The sequence below is a fragment of the Filicampus tigris genome, chromosome 11 (assembly GCF_054856515.1).
Source record: "Filicampus tigris isolate MCC_2025a chromosome 11, RoL_Ftig_1.0, whole genome shotgun sequence".
Taxonomy (NCBI): domain Eukaryota; kingdom Metazoa; phylum Chordata; class Actinopteri; order Syngnathiformes; family Syngnathidae; genus Filicampus; species Filicampus tigris.
In genome coordinates, this window is record NC_141227.1 from 656,750 (window position 1) to 677,729 (window position 20,980).

The 20,980-nt window shown below is 44.0% G+C and overlaps 1 protein-coding gene across 2 annotated transcripts in view; it reads left to right on the top strand.

Moving 5' to 3' along the window:
- polr1c (RNA polymerase I and III subunit C) overlaps positions 1-20,980 on the top strand; it is a 102,080-nt gene that overhangs the window by 10,965 nt on the left and 70,135 nt on the right. The window contains exons 5-8 of one of the 2 annotated variants that reach the window (XR_015088774.1): positions 14,787-14,918; positions 16,170-16,578; positions 16,816-17,023; positions 17,255-17,901. Coding sequence is in view for 1 of the 2 variants with exons in the window: in XM_086045959.1 (XP_085902085.1) it covers positions 14,787-14,918 (132 nt within the window). In the remaining variant the exon portion in view is untranslated. Of the gene's footprint in view, positions 1-14,786; positions 14,919-16,169; positions 16,579-16,815; positions 17,024-17,254; positions 17,902-20,980 lie in introns of those variants that run through there. The other variant, XM_086045959.1, reaches the window with a different exon arrangement.

The following is a 20,980-nucleotide window of genomic DNA, read 5'->3' on the forward strand; positions in this document are numbered from 1 at the left end:
GTGGAATCGGTTCCTCCCGTGACTCCGGCCGAACAAGGATAGAACGGTAGGGGGCCTAATTAACGAGGGGAGTTATTCATGGAGTTACTTATTTCCTAATTTCTCCAAAATGAATAGATAGAATAGAAAATGGCAACTATTTTAATTTTCCTGATCAAAAAACATTATAAAATGAAGTTGTTAGTGAAAACATGGCCATCCCGGCCGGCCCCACTGTCCCTTTAATGCATATGTTTTTTTTCCGAGTGAGGGAATTTCCGTTTGATCCAATGATCGCGGAGCGGTCAGAGTTTTTCCTTAGTATCGAGCGGGAACTGCTTGAGTTTGCGCTACTGCGGGCTTCGCTATTGGTTCCGTGTTCTGGAGACCGGAACTTTCGTTGTAAGGAATCGATCGTTAATGTAGTATAAAATATATTGCATACGTTTTTTTCCGGGTGAGGGAATTTCCGTTTGACAGAGGTCCGTAGGTGGGAATACTTACTGTATTAAATTGGCTAAGAGACAGAGAATTGGATTAAAAAAAGAAACAGCTGTGATAGGTTGCTCCGTTACCTGTCTGAATGTGACATGCTTTCTCTTGCTCCATCACAGAATAAAAGGGTGTAAACGTAAGGACGCAACGGCTTTAATGGCATGGTTGGCCATGTTTTCACAAACAAGTTCATTTTATTTATTTTTTGATCAGGAAAATGAAAAGAGTTGTCATTTTCTATTTTATGAATAAATTTGGGAGAAATAAGGAAATAAGTGACTCCATGAATAACGCCTCATGTTAATGAGGAGAATGGCCGCTGCCGTTCTATCCTTGTTCAGTCGGAGTCACTGGAGGAACTGCTTAAAAAGGTTCCATTGGAAATCATTGTACTTTCATTGCGTGTTATCAATTGGCACCAAAATGTATGTGAACATCCCTACTAATGATCAACACATCAAAAGGATTAACCTCTCCGTGGCTGATTTATGAGAATGAGGAAATGTGGAAGTGAGCAGAGCTACATAGATTTATGCTGGGACGAGCGCACACTGCTTCTTTGGTTAACAAAAACAAAAGAAAACAAAAAAAACACTGCTTCTTTGCTGATCACTGTTAGAACGAGGCATTTAACACCAGTCAGGATATTTAGAGACTGAAGTGGGAATCAGGAGACATACACATTTATTTGGATGTGGAATGGCCCCAGTTTTATGACCTACAACACGCCGTCCAATTTGGAACGTAACAGCGGTAATGGTGTGTTCTAATGCGGCCACACTCGGCTGTGGAGTCGGATGCGCACTTTCAAGGCAACCCCAGTATTCGGAATAAAAATCCATGCTTCTCTGTAGGGCTGTTCCATTTTGCCTAATAAAATCCCGATTATTTTCTCTCAAACCAGATTTTACGATTATGATTTCTTTGTAAAACTAGAGAATGCAATTTCTGGATAAATTATGTCTGAAGGTGAAGAAAGCTGAATGGTGACCATGGAATGTGTTGGAATGAAGTTGAATGACCTTGAAAAAAATCAGAAGGAAAACAAGAAAATAGGAAGTAAGGAAACAATCAAAGAAGGAAGTCAGGGAAAAAAGAAGGAAAACAAGGATTGATGGAATCAAAGGAAGGGAGGAAGCAAGGAACCAAGTTAGCAAGGGAAACAAGCAAAAAAGAAAACAAAGAATACAAAAAAGTAGGAAGGAAAGGATGAGGCGAAGAAATATGGAAGAAAGGACGCAAGGAAGGAAGGACACAAGGAATCTGAAGAAAGGACACTAGGAAGCAAGGAAGGAAGGAAACAAGGAATCTTGGGAAGGAAGGAACCTGGGGATGAGAAATAGGGCTGTCCCAATATTTTTGAACAAAATGGCCGCTTCATTTGGGACACCGGGGGATGAAAAAACTGGATGTCCCAATACTTTTAAACAACATGGCCGCTTCATTAGGGACACCTGGGGATGAGAATTCTGGGTGTCCCAATACTTTTGAACAACATGGCCGCTTCATTAGGGACACCTGGGGATGAGAATTCTGGGTGTCCCAATACTTTTGAACAACATGGCCGCTTCATTAGGGACACCTGGGGATGAGAATTCTGGGGAGACCTCGGGGAGAGTATCCCCAGTCTAGCTAATATCCCTGCCCAAGATGGCCGCTGCACTGGGGAGACCTCGTGGTGCGTATCCCCAGTCTAGCTAATGTCCCTGCCCAAGATGGCCGCCGCACTGGGGAGACCACGGGGTGAGTATCCCCAGTCTAGCTAATGTCCCTGTCCAAGATGGCTGCCACACTGGGGAGACCTCGGGGTGACTATCCCCAGTCTAGCTAATGTCCCTGTCCAAGATGGCCGCCGCACTGGGGAGACCTTGGGGTGAGTATCCCCAGTCTAGCTAATGTCCCTGTCCAAGATGGTCGCCGCACTGGGGAGGCCAAGGGGCAATAACACTGGTCCACTGGAAATGAATGATGAGTACTTGAATTTTTGTGGGTTCTTTAATTGTGAATGAGTTGACTGTTTGGAAAATAGGAATTTGGGGGGTGTTGAAAAGCTGAATGTGAGTTGAATGACTTGAATTTGTGGAAATTGGGAAGGTGTAAATGTGAAAAGTTGAACGTTCCAATGGAAATGAATGGTGAATAGTTGGCGATTGCTCCTCCACTTTCACAAGCTGAAGCGGACAAGAGCATGATTGCACACACAAACCCCGACAGGTTATATTGCGGACATTTAGCTACGCTAAACTAGTGTCAGCTCTCAGGAGGGAGACCGCGGCTTGCAGCAGTAACAGGCAGATTGGAGCCCTCCTCTTCCCTCCCCGGCTAAAGGTAGAATTGGGACGGCTAATAGCAACAACTAGCTTCAGGCCGTTAAAACAAAAGGCGTTAGCACAACAACATTAGCTCCTTACTGTCCACCCAGCGTGTGGAGGTGAAGATGAGCCTGTGTCTTCATGTCGCCACGCAGGCAGTCGCGTGCGGTGTCCCTGCTTGCTTGCTTGCAGCTGCCACCTTCTGCCTGAGTGAAGCGGCTGACTGCACAGCCGAGTGTGGCCGCATTGGAACGTGCCATTTCGGCTGTTACCTTCCAAATTGGACGGCGCGTTGTAAGTTGAAAAACTGGGTCCATTCCCCATCCAGATAAATGTGAACGTCTACACACTCACCCACTTCAGTCTCTGTAAATATCCTGTAAATATCCTGACTGGTGTTTAATGCCTCGCCCGTTTTTTTTTTTTTTTAAAGCAAAGAAGCAGTGTGCGCTCGTCCCAGCCTAAATCTATGTAGCTCTGCTGAGTTCCTCATGTACTCATTCTCATATAAATCAGCCACGGAGAGGTTAATCCTTTTGATATGTTGAAGTGGGAATTAGTCGAGATGTCCACATAAATTTTGGTCGCCGTTTTTGGACGTTATAAGTAATAAAAGTACAATGATTTACAATGGAGAGTTTGGAATCGGTTCCTTGCGTGACTCCTGCCGAACAAGGATAGAACGGTAGGGGGTGCAGCCATTGTGCTCATTATCAAGGGGCGTTATTCATGGAGTTACTTATTTCCTAATTTCTCCAAAATGAATGGATAAAATAGAAAATTGCGACTCTTAATTTTCATGATCAAAAAATATATAAAATGAACTTGTTCGTGAAAACATGGCCATCCGGTCCCCACCGTCCCTTTAAAACTCTGACTCTGACTGCAGTCACGTCAGAACCGTTGTGGAGGCTGTGTAATCTTCAGTGTGAGCGTCTTCTCGATAAGCTTAGCCAGTTGGGCTCTGTGACAGCTCCGCACAGCTCCAATCAAGGCATGTGGAGAAGACGCTTGGGTGCAACACTAAAGCGAGCAAGGAGGAAAGACAGGTTGACTTGACCTTGCTTGTCACTGGTTCTCAGGTACGCCACTGACCTGTATGCTTGCTCCGAAGCATCCGAGAACACATGGACTTCATGGGTGACACTTGACATGTCTACTTCAGCAGGTAGAAAGGCTCTTGGTAGGGTGACTTGAGGCAAGAACCATAGTTCTTCCTCCAAGCTGTTCCACGCCTGAAGGAGGTCTTGGGGAAGGAGAGGATCATCCCAGTCTCTGTGTTTCTCCCAGAGGTGTCGGACCAGCATCTTGGCTCGGGTGCTGTACGGGATAAGGAAGCCTAAGGGGTCATATTGACTGGCTAAGACACGGTAGATGTTCCGCATCGTTGGAGCACCATACTGTGTGGGATGATGTCTGTAGCTCATAGTATCACTATGACAGTGCCAACTGAGTCCTAGCGTGGATTCAGGGGATTCTGCTCCATCATTGGGGAGACAGAGCTCAAAGCTGTCGGATCTGGCTTGCTTGGGTAGGTGTTCGACCACGCTCGGCACATTACTTGCCCACTGGTGCAGGTCGAATCCACCAGCAGCTAGAAGCTGTCGTAGTCTGTCCACTAGATGGTTGGCTTCTTGAGGAGTAGGAACACTCTGCAGGAGGTTATACACATAAAAACATCTCTCAACGGAGAACCTCACGACGTCCCCTGGCTGGCTATGTTCGGCTACATGGCGTTGCAGGGCGAACGTGGCGCAGCAGGGGCTACAAGTGGTGCCGAACGGAAGGACCTGCCACTCGTAGACTTCTGGAGAGTCATCTCTGGCCAAGTCACGCCAGACAAACCGCAGGAGGGGACTCTGTAGGGAGTAGGCGGACTTGGTGGAACATTCCCTTGATGTCTGCAATAAGGGCGACGGCGTGTACTCTAAAGCGCAGCAGCACTCCCAAAAGCGATGCTCCGTAGGGATGGTACAACAGGGAAGGTCAACAGTGGTAAGAATCCAATGGCTATTTGCTTAAAACAAAGATATGAATGTGCTTGTCTTATTAATTTTTTAGTATGTGAACAAAATACAACAAGTTCTAAGGATAATTTGTTCATTTTTATTTAGAAATAATAGCTTTCCCACAGTGGCTGGCTTTAAACGGTTTCTTTTTTTGGACAATATTTCACGAGCTTTAGAAAATATTTTTTCACAAGACACAGATGATTCAAAGTGCGTGCCACACAAACTGTGTGTCGCATATGAAGCTCCCTCACACAGGCACCCATATTTGCTGCACCATCAGTTATAAGGCAGGTAACTTTTGTCAGTGATGCTCCAGTCAGATATGAGTGCAGTTTTTGCTCGAGCAAGATTTTCAGTCTTGGGGAAATGTTCTACCCCCAAAACAATACTGTGCAATGATGTTTGTTCATCAATAAAATGGCAGGTCGCAGCTAGATATGAGTGTTAATGGATCTCCACATATCTGCTGTAAGGCTAACTGCAGAAGCCTTTGACACCATTTCTTTGGCTTTTTCTTTGGCCAACTTGTCGTCCACCATAGCTTTCAAATCCTAAAGAGGAACAATATAAAACTACTTGAATTGCCACTATGGGGAAATACTTAATGTGTTCACATACATACCTTCCTTGTTTGAAGAACAAGGGTAGGGTTCAAAGCTGTAACAAACTTTCTGAACCCTTCGTCCTCCACAATAGTGAAGGGCTTACAGTCCTCAATGACCATGTTGACCAAGGCTATCTACATCTTTGCTCTCTTGCAATCAGAAATCAATTATAGTTTATGTTACTAATGCAGTATTTAAAGTGTATCAGGACTGTGTGTCTGACGTGCTCCTCTGCAGCACGGGGGCCCCACAGGGAACTGTCTTGGCTCCCTTCCTGTTCACCCTCTACACCTCGGACTTCAACTACAACACCCCTACCTTTCACCTGCAGAAGTTCTCTGACGACTCTGCGATTGTCGGCCTCATCACAGGCGGAGATGATCGGGAGTACAGAGAACTTACTCAGGGTTTTGTGGACTGGTGCCAGCAGAACCGCCTCCTGATCAATGCGGGGAAATCCAAAGAAATGGTGGTGGATTTCGGTAGGCGCCATCACTCTTCACCTGCACCAGAGAATATGTTGTTGAGAGATGTTGAGAGAGTCTCAACTTACAAGTACCTGGGTGTTCATCTGAACAATAAACTGGACTGGTGCGACAACACAGACGCCCTCTATAGGAAGAGTCAGAGCAGACTCTTCCTACTCAGGAGACTGAGGTCTTTTGGGGTTCAGGGGACACTCCTCAGGAACTTTTATGACTCGGTGGTTGCATCGGTCATCTTCCAGGGAGTGGTCACCTGGGCAGGCGGCGTCTCGGCCCGGGACGAGAAGCGGCTGGACAAACTGGTCAGGAGGGCCGGCTCTGTCCTGGGCTGCTCCCTGGACTCTGTGGACTCGGTGGGGGACAGGAGGATGTTGGCCAAGCTGTCATCAATGCTGGGCAACCCGGACCACCCCCTCCAGGGCACCCTAACAGCACTCCACAGCACCTTCAGTGACAGACTGTTACACCCTCGCTGTGCAAAGGAGAGATTCCGCCGTTCCTTCTTGCCTGCTGCTGTCAGACTCTTTAACAAGAACATTGTGTAGTCTCTACAAACTGGCGGACATTAGTGCAATTGTGCAGTCCTGCACCTGAGCTCATATCGTGCAATACCCAATATTCCCCACTACTGTAATACCGTGCAATACTCAACATTCCCCACTACTGTTAGTCTAGTTTAATTTTTATCCAATGCTGTTCCTTACATTTCACTACAGCACCGCAGCACTGTCACTTACTTGTACAGGCCGAAATGAGTGTTCCTCATATTTTTTATGTAGATGTAGGTTGGTGTGTATATACATGTGTATATACACATGTTACTGAGTATATCTACATAGGTTTGATCCTAAATGTTTGCCGTCAATGTTATACATTAATGGCCACATTATGCCGCCGCCCCTGTGTGACCTATATCTTTGCTACTGTAACAATGAAAATTTCCCCACTGTGGGATCAATAAAGGCATTCTTATCTTATTTTATCTTATCTAAACATCCTAAAAAAGACGTATCAACAAAGTTAAGAATTTTTATTTTCTCTTGGATTTTGATGCCAATGTTTTCCTTTTTAATGAAAATGGATAGGGAATGGGCGACTGGTTGGCATGTCCGCCTCACAGTTCGGAGGTCGTGGGTTCTATTCCTGCCCTGGCCTTCCTGTGTGGAGTTTGCATGTTCTCCAAGTGCCTGCGTGGGTTTTCTCCGGGCACACCAGTTTCCTCACACATTCCAAAAACATGTATGGTAGGTTAATTGATCACTCTAAATTGCCCCTAGGTGTGATTGTGAGTGTGTGTGTTTGTTTGTCTCTGTGTGCCCTGCGATTGACTGACAACCAGTTCAGGGTGTACCCTGCCTACTGCCCGATGACAGCGGGGATAGGCTCCAGCACACCCGCGACCCTTGTGAGGATAAGCGGTTAGGATAATTAATGGATGCATGGATGAATGAAAGGATGAAAATGATTATTGGCTCCAAATATTGGTTTTATCACATTTGCTCTTGAATTTAGATTCAATAATTATCAGATTCCGCTTATCCGAGGGCCAAATCGGGAAGAGCCCAGCCAACTCTCCGTTTAAAGGGTAGATACCCCCCTTTGTCCCTCTCACGAGGGATTGGGAGCTGTTCAAGTGGCCTTCAAAATAGATTTGCTTACGTTTCTAACAGTCTTTAAATTTGAAGAGCCAATCCGGCTAACTTCGATTCTTCTACATTAATGGATAACCTCTGTTCAGAATTAATGTGAATAATTCAATCACTCCTTTTTTACTTGGTACGACCTAAGGGTATTAACAATCCTTTTTAGGATCAGTAGGATTTGTTCATTGCATTTAATGTACCGTAGTAACTAACTGAATTCAATTGTGGCAGTATACGATGTTAATGGTTACTGTGATGCTTTCACATTAGAGGTAGAATGGTTCATGTGTAAATAAAATGATAATAAAGTGACTTAATAAATTTTAACAAATTATAAATCAACTTAAATGCCAGCCATTCACAGTGCAGCTAAGCCCGAGTGCAAGCCATTTTCGAGGATTTTGATCCATCTTTGAAGGTCCACGAATATTGTGTGTTATGACTATATAGACATGGGACCTACCAAAAGAAATATTAGACTATTTTCTTTCATTTCATTTCTAGCATTTGTCATTCTTGAGTAATTTGCAGTAGAACATAGGTGTAGGAGCCCCATGTTTTGCTTTGTAAATTTTTATTCCTCCAACCACTAAGGGGCGGTGTTTGATTGCTTGACCTAAGCCGAATTGGGGGTGATGGCCTGACACGTTAAATGTGGGGAGATGACAGGTGTTACTGATGAGAAGAAAGCAAACAATTTTGCGGCGAGCATATTTTGTACTTTGGCATTTATTGTAGATTTAAGTTTGAACAAGTATGATTTAAAAAATTAAATATCAATTGTTACTTTAATAATGCTGATGAGCATTTTGTAGTCTCTACAAACTGGCGGACATTAGTGCAATTGTGCAGTCCTGCACCTGAGCTCATATCGTGCAATACCCAATATTCCCCACTACTGTAATACCGTGCAATACTCAACATTCCCCACTACTGTTAGTCTAGTTTTATTTTTATCCAATGCTGTTCCTTACATTTCACTACAGCACTGCAGCACTGTCACTTAGAGTATTTTTTCCTCTGTACTATGTACAGGCCGAAATGAGTGTTCCTCATATTTTTTATGTAGATGTAGTTTGGTGTGTATACACGTGTATATACACATGTTACTGCGTATATCTACATAGGTTTGATCCTAAATGTTTGCCGTCAATGTTATACATTAATGGCCACATTATGCCGCCGCTCCTGTGTGACCTATATCTTTGCTACTGTAACAACGAAAATTTCCCCACTGTGGGATCAATAAGGCATTCTTATCTTATCTTATCTTATCTTAACATTGTCTATACACTGTGTAATTTTGCTTACCTAAGCTTGGCCCAGTTTCATGGCTCTCCTTGCTCTCATGCAAAGCTCTATAATGCCTCAACATAGACGAGGTGTTATTGTTGTATACAAGTTCCCTTGCACACAACAGACACTTCACCTGTGAAATAACAAAAGTTAGACATAAGAACAAATGCAAAGCTGCATCGTCACATTTATAATAATGATTTTTTTTCTCCCTTACCTTATTGGAAGCAATCAAATCAAAATGTTCCCATACGGGCCTTTTTCCCGCAGGTTCCATCGCAAGCAATGGACAAGGCTCGAGAAAAAATTGCACTAGTTGCACTGTTGCACACAGGTGTAACAAGTACAGGAGCCCGAAATCCACAAAATGTGAGATAACAGGTGATTGCCATTGCGTTTTGCAACCAATTTATACCGTAGTCTGTACTGTGTTTGCAATGCGCGCCAAACGTCGGACCACTCCCGAAGCGTGCATGCGATTCAGTCGGCCGGCGAGGCTTCACACGTCATCATACAAGCTTCGTGAAAACGCCCCTCCCATTACTCGACACAAGCTTCGGAGCCCTGGCCTATCTCGTCCCATCACTAATGCTCCGATAGTGAGCCCAGGTAGCAGTGAATCGTTCAGGCTCTGGCCTCTGTACCGGTATGAGCAATTCAAGATGATTCGGTTCTTGCTGTTATGGCTCACCATGTGGTGAGGGATGTACCACTCTTCTCCCTCTTGGTTAATTTCTTCTTGGCTTAGCTTGGAGGCGGAGCCTGCATCCACCAGCTTCTGGATCTTGGTGCTGTAGACTTTAGCACGCTCTGGGTCTTTAGCTAGTCATCGTTCTGTGCTCTGCAGACTCGGAATGACGGCTTCTTTGGGGGCATGGAGGATAGGCATATCTCGTTTGCGCAGAAGGGGCGTGGCATAGCGGAGGACACCGGCTACATCTAAGCGGACGGTCTTCTCTTCGAGCAGACGGACGGTCGGTCTTAGATTCTCACTTCTGTAGGGAAGGGTGTCGAGTTGACAAAGTATTTCGACGTGTCTCAGCAGTTCTGAATCGACTGTGGTTACGGATGTCAGCAGGCACTGCTGTGGGCGTAAGGGGTTTTGTATGACCTTTGCCGGACCCTGGAGGACCCAACCTAATCTGGTACAGAGAGCTGCGGGTCCACCTGGAGTGCCCAGTCTGATTGGCTCGACTGCAGTAATCAGGTGTGGGTGGTCGGACCCAAAAAGCAGCAGTGATCTGACGTTGTGGAAGGGCTTGATTGGTAACCCAACCAGATGTTGGTACCTCTGCTGGAGTCGATCCACAGGGTAGGACTGGTCTGCCAGGCCAAGGCGTGCTGCTGTGAAGGTCTTGGAGACTTAGAAGGTGGTCTTTGGGTCAGCAGCAGTAGAGATGTGGAAGGACACTGTAGAACCACGGAGAGACTGAACATCCTATCGGATGGTTCGTAAGGGGATGTCCTCCCTTTCGGCTCGTATGCCAAGCTCTCGGGCAGCTGCTGAGAGCAGCATTGTCCTTTCAGATCCGTCGTCCAGATGGCATAGGTGGTTATGCTGCGGTTGCCGTGATGAAGAAGCACTTGGACGACTTTCAATCAGACTCTGTTGCCCTCTGGTGGGCGGTTGACATATAGGGCCTCAGTATTGGGGCTCACTTGGGGACTGTCTTCGCTGGTTGCACTGTTCGAATGTCTATGTTGTCTGTTGTTGACTTCATGAAGGACCTGTAAATGTTTTCCTTGGCACAGGCTACAGGGCTTCTTCAGGTCACACTGAGCTGGTTGGTGGTGACTTGCACAGCGCCAGCACCTCTTGTTGGTCTTTATCCAGTCTGTGAGCCCTTCTCTGCTCAGCTTGGTTACTTCGGCACACCGACTGAGGAAGTGTTCCTCATTTTCCCAGAAAGGGCAGTAAGGTTTGCTCCTACCCTTCTTCTTCTTGGTTAGCTTCTCTAGCTATTCACTTGTGCACTGTTGTTCTCAGGGCTCTTGGCGCCGTGGACAACGTTAACTGCTACTGGCATTGTGGCAGTGTTGTAATAGCAGCTGGGTACTTCGGCCTCTGAGGTAGCGTTCGTGCGTGGGGCTGGAGGTGCTGTGGAGGTGGAAGGCTATGACTCCATTCACGGTGTTGTAGCGCAGGAGATGAGGAAGCCATGCGAGGGGCGTAGGGCTCACCGCTTAACTGTTGGGATTGGTGGTGCAGAGTTTGGCTGCTGTCCTCCGCTGGCGACACTTAACAGTGACTTGATGCTTGACTTCTCATTCGATGTAACTCTAAAATCAGCCTTTCTATTTTATCAGTCATTGTTGGAGCCGGCAGGTTGTCACACTTGGCTCTGTCAGGCCATGGCGGTGGTTCAGGCCAGTCCTCCTCATCCACCACGCAGACAGACTTGGCATCATAATGGCCGACGGAGTGTGGCATAGCTCCCTGAAGGTCGATTACTGTGTTAGCCTCCTTCTGTCAGCCTGAACTTCACAGAATGCATTTATATCAGCATGAACAATGAGCTGTGATTGTTGTAACGCCACCTTCTCTTGGTGTATGTCCCTTATTATTTCACTAAATACGCGTTTGTGCGGCACGGGATGCGGGAAGTGTTGGGCTCTCTCTCTATATACGGCAGATGGGCTAGCTGGTGATTCGGACTGTACCTCTTGCGCTCCGCGTAGGACAAGTCCACCTCCCGGAGGGCAGCATCCTGCCCGTGGTGATCGATATAGAGAGAGGGTGAAGCGAGAGGGGGTCATCTCGGCCACTCCCTCGTCGTAAGATGACCACTCCGCCTAGCGCCCGCGCATGTCTCGCTGCCGGCGTTCGATATATTCGACGCGGTAGTCGTTGAGACGGGTCGGGGGACGTGTCTTACGTGTCGTGCTCCAAAGTCTTCAAATTCCATATTGTCCAAGGGTAAAGAGAGCATCCGACTCGAAGGACCACACTGTTCGATAGCTTCTTATTGACTGCATAGGCGACATGGCTCGAACGTACTGTACTCTTTTCGCCCCCGAGTGTCGGCCAGAACACAAGGAGCGAAGAAATGGTTTCGGCAGTTTGTTACCTTTCAGTGCAAAATACAGCAACACGGTGACAACAACAACACCTCTTCAAAATGCAAGTGTGATGATACAGACTAATCTCTGGTGTGCAACAAGAAAGTATGCGTCCTTTCGCACGTATTGCACTTCTCGCGAGAGTTAGGCACAATGACGCAACTCTACTAATAACATTAATACAAAACATATTAATATCAAACATCAATCTCCAGAACCTTTCTAACAAGGGGTGTCCAGCTCTGGTCCTCAAGGGCCGCTTTCATGCCCGTTTTCCAATTCTCCTTGCGGCAACACACCTGATTTAAATGATCAGCTTATCAGTAAGCTCTGAAGAAGCTTGACAACAATCATGATCTCTTGAAACAGGTGTGTTGCAGCTGGGATAGATGGAAAACAGGCAGGACACCGGTCCTTGAGTACCGAGTTTGGACACCCCTGTATGATAATTTGTATTTTAATTTATTGCTTTCACTGTCTTTGTTGTTGTATTATTGCTATTTTGTTAATGTAAAGTGCTTTGTTACAGCTGTAGCTGACATGAAATGTGCCATATAAATAAAGTTGTCTTGTATTGTATGTTAAATATCACAATAATACCTATATTGCTGTAGTCAACAACCATATCGCATGTGTTTCCAATATCGTGCAAGCCTAGTTGATAATAGTTTCGCAGCCCACAATGTGGAGACTATCATTATCCAGAGTTTTTACTCTTAAAGTTGAGTTGAGGACTTTCCTGTTTAAACAAATTAATCTCTCACAGGCTCCTCCATGATGAGAACCACCTGGAGGATTACATCTCCACTTTATTACTTTCTCTAGAAGTTCATTGTGGATCTGCGATGCAGCTACTCCGATATGCTTCGATATCAACCGCCTTTTGCCACCGCCCAGCTCACAGGGCACCCAACCCCTTCTTGAAAAGGTAACATGGGTGCCCCTTCCCATGAGCTCACCACCTGTGGAAGGGGCACCCATGTTACCTTTTCAGGCTGAGCCTGGCAGCCCCCATGGGTGCAGGCCCAGCCACCAGGCACTTGCCAATGAGCCCCACCTCCAGGCCTAGCTCCAGAGGGGGGCCCCGGTGTGCTGCGTCCGGGCAAGGGAAAACGTCCAACTCTATTTTGCTCGTCATCAGGGGTCTCTGAGCCATGCTTTGTCTGTTCTTTCACCTATCACCTGTTTTTGCCATGGGTGGCGCTGCTAGGGGCATAAAGCCCCAGGCAATTAAGCCCCTAGCAAACCCCTCCACCACGGAAAAGCGAAGGCTCATGGAAGGGCCAGGATAGGATAGGAACATATCGACCGGTAAATCGAGAGCTCCTTCCTCACCATTACTGACCGATGCAGTCAGCATCACTGCAGATCCTGTACCGATCCGCCTGTCAATCTCTCGCTCTATCTTACCCCCACTCATAAACAAGACCCCAACATAGTTGATTCTTCCACTTATGGCAGGATCTCCTCACCGACCTGGAGAGGGACTGTTTTCCGATTGACTCTTTGGTCATAGGTTTGGAGGCGCTGATTTTCATCGCAAATGCTTTTACACTGCGAAAAATGGCAGTGAGCCACTTCAGTGAGAGGTACTTTCATTATGCCTCTTAATTTGCACTCATTCTTCACTTCAATGTGCAATATTATGCATACATGCTATGCATATAGGGCTGCATCTAACGATTTTAATAGTCGATTAATCTGTCGATTATGATGTTGATTAATCAATGAATCTGATAAAAACGTTTTAATTTCCACCCCTTTATTCAAAAACAGGACATTATTTCAACTTGGTAGTGCAGAAAATCTACAAACTAATTACACTGGTCAACACACTTTGGTGCCAAGAAAGTGGTTTTAGCGTATTTTGATGTCGTTGAATCCTAAAATGACATTGTATTTTCCGATCTGGCTTGTAGTATCTTAAATATTTCATATTTTATTTTTAAAAAAGTGTTAAAAATATGCATTTTTTTTTTAATTCTCTTTATCCGACAACTTTGATGATACTGTATCTGTCTTTTCAAGAGTGTCCACGCAGTATTTTCTTTTTAATGCGATATGAAAAACGGCACTTATCATACAGTCTGTGCAAATTATAGTTTATGAAAAATGAATATTTGACATTAGCGGTTGTAACAGATTTTTGTAATGCCGAAACAGTTGACCTCAAAGCACAAACACTACTGGTTTAACCGCTCTCCGTGCTCTTCACCTTAGATGACCATGGTTTGCAGGAAACCAATTTTAATGATCTACATATTACTTGTTTCTCTTTTATTACAGAATAAACAATGAGCATTTTCCATACCCTTAAATGAATTATTAATAAATGTAAAAAATATCTATCTCAAAAACTTGGGCCAGTTCAAAGTGTTTAATTTTTGGACTCAGTAGTCCAAAATTACCCAGAAACCGTTACAATGTCTTTGGCACTCAAAAAGGTGTCTTGTTGCCCAGTGTTATGATTCATTTCCGGGGGTCATCTGCAAAAATATTGATTATTGTTTTCCAAAGTAAAAGCAGATGCAAATGGTTGCAAATGTTTTGGAAAAAAGACCTACAAAGATAAGGCTCATGGAGGACCACAAGAATAAGATTACTCTTGAGAGGCTGAAACTCTTAGGATCTGGACACTTTTGTCTCTGAACGATGAATCGATGGTCAAAAATAATTATCAATGAATTTTATAATTGATGAATTGTTACACCTCTATATGCATATTAACAGTTTTTGTATGCTTTGCAGAGTCTTGACGCCAATATGATCAGCTGGATTGGCTCAGCCGATATTTAGCATTTTATGCTCTTCTTAGACATGTATTGTCCACAGTGGCATTTTTTGTTTGGGATTTTTATGTGAGAAATGTACAAGATTTGCTGTTATGATTTTATTTTAGATAAGGCGTCTGCAGAGGATGAAGCTTCGGAAATAGACACAATTCAGTTATGCCTGAAGAAGAAATGCAACAGGGACACTAGAGCAAGCAAGGACTCTTCTGATCCACGAGAACTCTATTCAAACAACAAAGGTAAGGGTAACAACGAATACATGACGTTATTGGCATTTCAACATTGTATTTCATCATCCAGCTGAGTTGATGTTTTGGCATTTTTATTTAAAGGAATAAGGAATTTCAAAACTAATTTACCTTGTTATACCCACATTTTAGTTGTTACCGGGCTTTCTGAGAAATGAGAAGTCATTTCTGACTTCTAATGACTCTTTTTGACTTCAAGCATGTAATTTCAACCTCTAAGCCTTTTCATAGAGGTCATATTTTAACAAACTTCTACTGAAATTATCCGATCCTTCAAACTTTGGGTGTTTCATGTAAACATGTTTACGATGAAAGGTTATTGAAAGTTTTTTTAAATTTCGTTGCACGCTGTTGCTATAGCGACGTACTGTTTGCAAGGAAGTTTTTGAGAGTCTACACCTGGGCGAAAACCCATGAAACTTTGCACACACATTAGACGCTGGCAAATATTTCAGAGATTTGTTGTGATTTTCCAAAAATGTCTCTAGTGCCCCCTACAATTTTTTCACAAAGCATTCCTGGTTGTACGATTCACCTAGATCTGTGAAAATTGGGAGACATATGTAACAGCCTCAGACCCACAAAACAGTCCTGTGGAGCCATCAGCAAAATCTAACAGGAAGTCCGCCATTTTGTTTTGTAATTGGGTGGCATTTTTGGCCTTTTATCGAAGTCATATTTTAGCAAACTCCAAAAAGGGTAGGTACCCTGAACTGCTGTTTGGTGCATAGGCACAAACAACAGTCAGGGCCCCTTCCCCCTACCCAAAGGCAGAGGGAGGCTACCCTCTCGGCCACCGGGTTGAGCCGCAATGTACAGGCGCCAAGCAATAAGTATGCCCACACCTGCTCTGCGCCTCTGACCTGAGTGTCCACAGGTGGGTGAGCCCATGGGAAGGGGGACCCACGTTGTCTTTTCGGGCTGAGCCCAGCCGGAAATGTGGAAGTGAGCAGATGCACAGATGAAGCATAGAGGCTGGGAGGATTCGCACACTACTTCTTTGCAGTCCACAGTGAGGGCGTATGGGGGCATAAAGCACCAGTTGGGATATTTACAGAGACTGAAGTGGGACTAAGTAATCGTGCACATTAATTTAACAAGGATTGGCGCCAGTTTTTTCAACTGTATTTGACGTTAATACCTTGTACACGCTGTCAAGTAGAAAACGTCTCAACACAGCAGCTCAGACTGTTGTTCTGAGTCGAAGATTTTTTTATTACGATTCTCTCGACGACGAAGTAGAAGGTGAAGCCATCAGACAGCTCGGAATTCAACCATACTGCTTCGAGCCTGAGAGACGGCTTGGCAACAATTGTTGGTGGGTATTGTTATTGTATTTATTAATGTTTAAGTTAATAAGCACAATGCTATATTGCTTTATATATAATACATGTAGTTTTTCAACTGCTGAAACGTACAGTGACATAGCATGCAAAAAAAAAAAAAAAGTTTGCTTTTGGGCTACTTCTGTGCAATTGCAGTTCTTTTGTCATATATACTGTAGACCAATGTTACAAATCACTGTGTGTTTATTTTCGGCCCCGATCATGTTATGTAACTTGATACTGCCAATTTTCATCTGCAGGATCACACACCAGCTGCCTGGACGACGTGCCTCTTTGTCATACATATGACATGCCCATGCAATAATGTGAGGCACATATACGTCTACTGTTATTTGTACATGCACTGTGATTTCACTATTATTTTCAGCTCACATATTCCTCTATCCTGTACTAGCCACATCACTTGCTTACTTCAGCGATCATTCCCAGGACTCTCACATGACAAATTAGAGCATTTGATGCATGTATAAAGTACAGTAATTGAAATGGGTAATATAGAGGGACTGTTGTGTTTTGTTTTTTTAACAAATTGTATGTTACAGGTGTTCGTGTAGTGGAAGATGCTCCCCGATGCCATCAGAGGAGGAGTGCATTTGTTGCAAGGAAATTCCACAAGTGGTGGAGAAGATGGATAGCTTTTCCAAGGAGCTGGACTGCATCACTCAACACCCATAATTCTCTACAGTCTGCTTAGACACATATGTACTGGAAGCAGCGTACTAACAGTACAATGCACAGTATGGCCGAGAGGTGATCTAATATTTGTCTGGAATAGCTACAGCCAAAATAGTTTTCTGAAGTTCACCAAGATGCACAAATTAACTTAGAAAAGAAACATCAATATGATATTGGGAGGAGTTTTCATTTTGTCATTTTTATCACTTACTAACCCAATATGTAATAAGTACGGTAAATACTGTATTACAAAATCAAATGTTATCCCTCCACTTACATTTTTTTTTTATGTTTCCCTTCTTTCAGGAGGAATAGGCACATCGCCTATAGGCGGCTGGTGAGATGATGCTGGCGATTCCTGGGGTGTTAAATTTGGGTACCCCTTCCATCCTGCGCCGTGACCAAGATCAGGGAGGGCTTTCCATTGTGGGTTTCAGGAACCAAAGAAAACAATTTCCTCATTTGTCTTCTATATGAAATCTTCCATTTAGTGTTTTTGTGTAATGACAATTTATTTTGTAACTAATTGTACACTTCCATGAACATCCAGGAACACATCACTTTTTACTTGTCACACTTCATGTACACAATAAATACAGAGATAAAAACAATGCTGATATTAAAAAAAAAAAAAAAAAAAAAGCATAGTCTTTATTTGAAAGTGAGATGATTTCTGACTTGACTTGCTTGATTGGATTGAAGCAGCTTCTGTGTTGCTCGACAAGTTCTTCCTTACTGGGGTCAAAGCCGCTTGTTAGAGGCGGTGGTGATAGCTTCCTCTCTGATATGTTCCTCTTTTATGCGCTTCACCACATCCTTCAAAAACTCTGTGATGTATCCCAGAAAAATGAAATAAAATAAACACCAACAAAACATTAAACAGTCAACATTGATCCATTTTTTTCTTCCAGAACGTATTAACACATGGTGGTGAGTGTAATTAAATATTTTCCGTGTTTTCCAGACTATAAGGTGCACCTTTATATAGGCCGCACCCACTCTATTTAAAGCGGAAGTCAATCCAAACATATTTTTTTCAAGAATATGTTCCCAGCAGGCCCACTAGTTTGAACACGACATTCTGATTAATTTTGCGTTTGTGGAATATAAATTAAGCAGCAAAATGCACTTGGTTTTTAGCTATCCCTGGGGCGGCCATTTTGTCTTCTGTCGACTGAAAATGACATCACAACTGCTCACAACGACCAATCACGGCTAACCTGTTTTCTGAATCTGAGCCGTGATTGGTCATTGTGAGCAGTTGTGTTGTCATTTTCAGTTGACAGAAGACAAAATGGCCGCCCCTAGAGATGGCTAAGAACGAGTGGATTAACACTTATTCCACAAACGCAATCAGAATATCAGAATGCCCTGTTTCAACTAGTGGGCTTGCATCGAACATATTCTTGAAAAAAAATGTTTGCGTTGACTTCCGCTTTAAAAAAAAGGAAAAAAGAAAGAAAAAAAAAACCCCATACAAGCCTTTATGTAAGCCACACCTATGTGGGGAAAAAAAGTGCCCGTGCACAGCGCGTCATCGCTGACGTCGCTACCAGGGTAGTATATTGGGAGCGCACTGGAGGCGACGTGACTACTGTTGTTACATGAAAGATGAACTCACTGTGTTTCTCAGTTGATTTAGACGGCCGAAATTTATAAACATGGTGAACCGTTGCTTTGTTAGGGGTGCAGCAATGCCACCCACGATCGCAAAGGAAGAAAATTTAACATTGGACTGAGTTTTTATAGGTTTCATGCTTGGCGGAAGACCAAGGGAAGCCTCGTTTTGAACATGTCAAAACTAAGTCGGATGGCTTGGTAATCAGCTCATAGATGAGAACATTTCACCATAAGCAACCTTCCGAGCGAGAGTATGCTCTGTACATTTTCATCGCGGTAAGTTAAAAATAAAGTTTAGAATCCTCTTGCTTTCTCTCTTTTAGTCATATACGTGTATGCACTCAGTGAGTAAGGTAAAAGGAAAGGTGTAGGAGCAGATTATGATTGTATATAGTGTTGCACTTAAAGCGTTGGCTTAGCCTCTACAGATAGGAATGATCAAAGATCACAAACTGTTAAAAAGGAAATAACTACGTTCGTCTGTGTAGGCTAAGTAGACGGTTCACAAGCAAACACACAGCAGCACGTACCTTAGTCCGAATAGGGTTGCCAACCATCCCTTGAAAAACGGAATCATCCTGTATTTTGAAATGTAACTATGCGTCCCGTATTGAGTTGTAAAGGGACACACTTTGTCCCGTAATATCATGAGAGTCCAAAATAGTCAGTTAAATGTCAATGGAATTAATGAACAACAGTTCCCTATATATGACAACTTACGGTAAAGGTCGTAGGACATCCCCTGCTCTGTGACCAATGAGCTGACAGCACATTCATACATGAGTATGACGATACAGAATCCGCATATCTTATTGGTCGAGGTACTGTTGCAAGCTTTGCAGCTGCCCTCCGATTCTGCTATGGGGGCACAAGCTCTTAGGAGCAAAAATACAGAGAGGACTGGAAAGCAGAAAATACAACAACACACAGGTCGAAAAAGTGCGAGTGAGTGAGAATTTTACCCTAGACAAATTTGTTGTCCACCGGGTAATGCCAGAGCTAGACATGGTGTGTAAAGAATTATGTTTTTTTTAAACCTCGACGGTTAAAATGGGAATGTGCAATAATGTCAGCATTGTATGGACAAACATATTTTTTATTAATAAATAAGTACATAAATAATATTGACAAGTATGTTAAATAGATATGTTATACATTGATGAATAATGAAATAATTCACACACAGCCTTACATTAAAGGGATGGTTGGGCCGGGATGGCCATGTTTTCACTAACAAGTTCATTTTATGTATTTTTTGATCAGAAAATGAAAAGAATTGTCATTTTGTATTTTATTAATACATTTGGGAAAAATTAGGAAATAAGTGACACCATGAATAACACCTCTTGTTAATGAGGAGAATGGCCGCTGCCGTTCTATCCTTGTTCGGTCAGAGTCACTGGAGGAACCGCTTGAAAACGTTCCATTGGAAATCATTGTACTTTCATTGCGTGCAACGTCCAAAACGGTGTTCAATTGGCACCAAAATGTATGTGGACATCCCTACTAATGACCAACATATCAAAAGGATTAACTTCTCCGTGGCTGATTTTTGAGAATGAGGAAATGTGGAAATGAGCAGAGCTACATAGATTTATGCTGGGACGAGCGCGCACTGCTTCTTTGCCGATCACGGTTAGGATGAGGCATTTAACACTAGTCAGGATATTTAGAGACTGAAGTGGGAATGAGGAGACGTGCACAGTTATCTGGATGAGGAATGGCCGCAATTTTTCGACCTACGATACGCCGTCCAATTTGGAAAGTAACAGCCGAAATGGTACCTTCCAATGCGGCCACACTCTGCTGTGGAGTCCGATGCGCACGTTCAAGACCCCCGGTGTTCGATGAGGTCTTACCTCACTCTGACGCCGCTTTCCCTTCGCGGCTACAAGCGGTGTCGGACAACGCACGCGACTGCTTCGGAGGCAACCCCGTGACATGAAGACGCAGGCTCATGATCACCTCCTCACGCTGCGCGGACAGTAAGGAGCTAATGTTGTGTTAACGCATTTTGTTTTAACAGCCTGCAGCTAGTTGTTGCTATTAGCTGTACTGTTATCCTACTCTTAGCTAAGAAGGGGGGAATAAAGACCCATGCTTGCCTGATTGCGTGCCCACTGCCAGTCGCCGTCTGCCTCCCGAGAGTTCCCGAGAGTTTAACGTCGCTAAATGTCTGAAATATAATCAGTCGGGGTTCTTGTGCGCATTCATGCTCTTGTCCGCTTCAGCCTGTGTAAGTGAAGAAGCGATCGCCACGGTATTTTTGATTTTGTGGAGGTGATCATGATGAGATCACGTTTTGTCAATAAATCCAAACTATTGTGCTGGACACTTTTTTATATATGCCTTTTAAATCTAATCACAAAAAAGCCCTTAAATCACTACAGAGTCTTTTGAGGGGGGCATTTT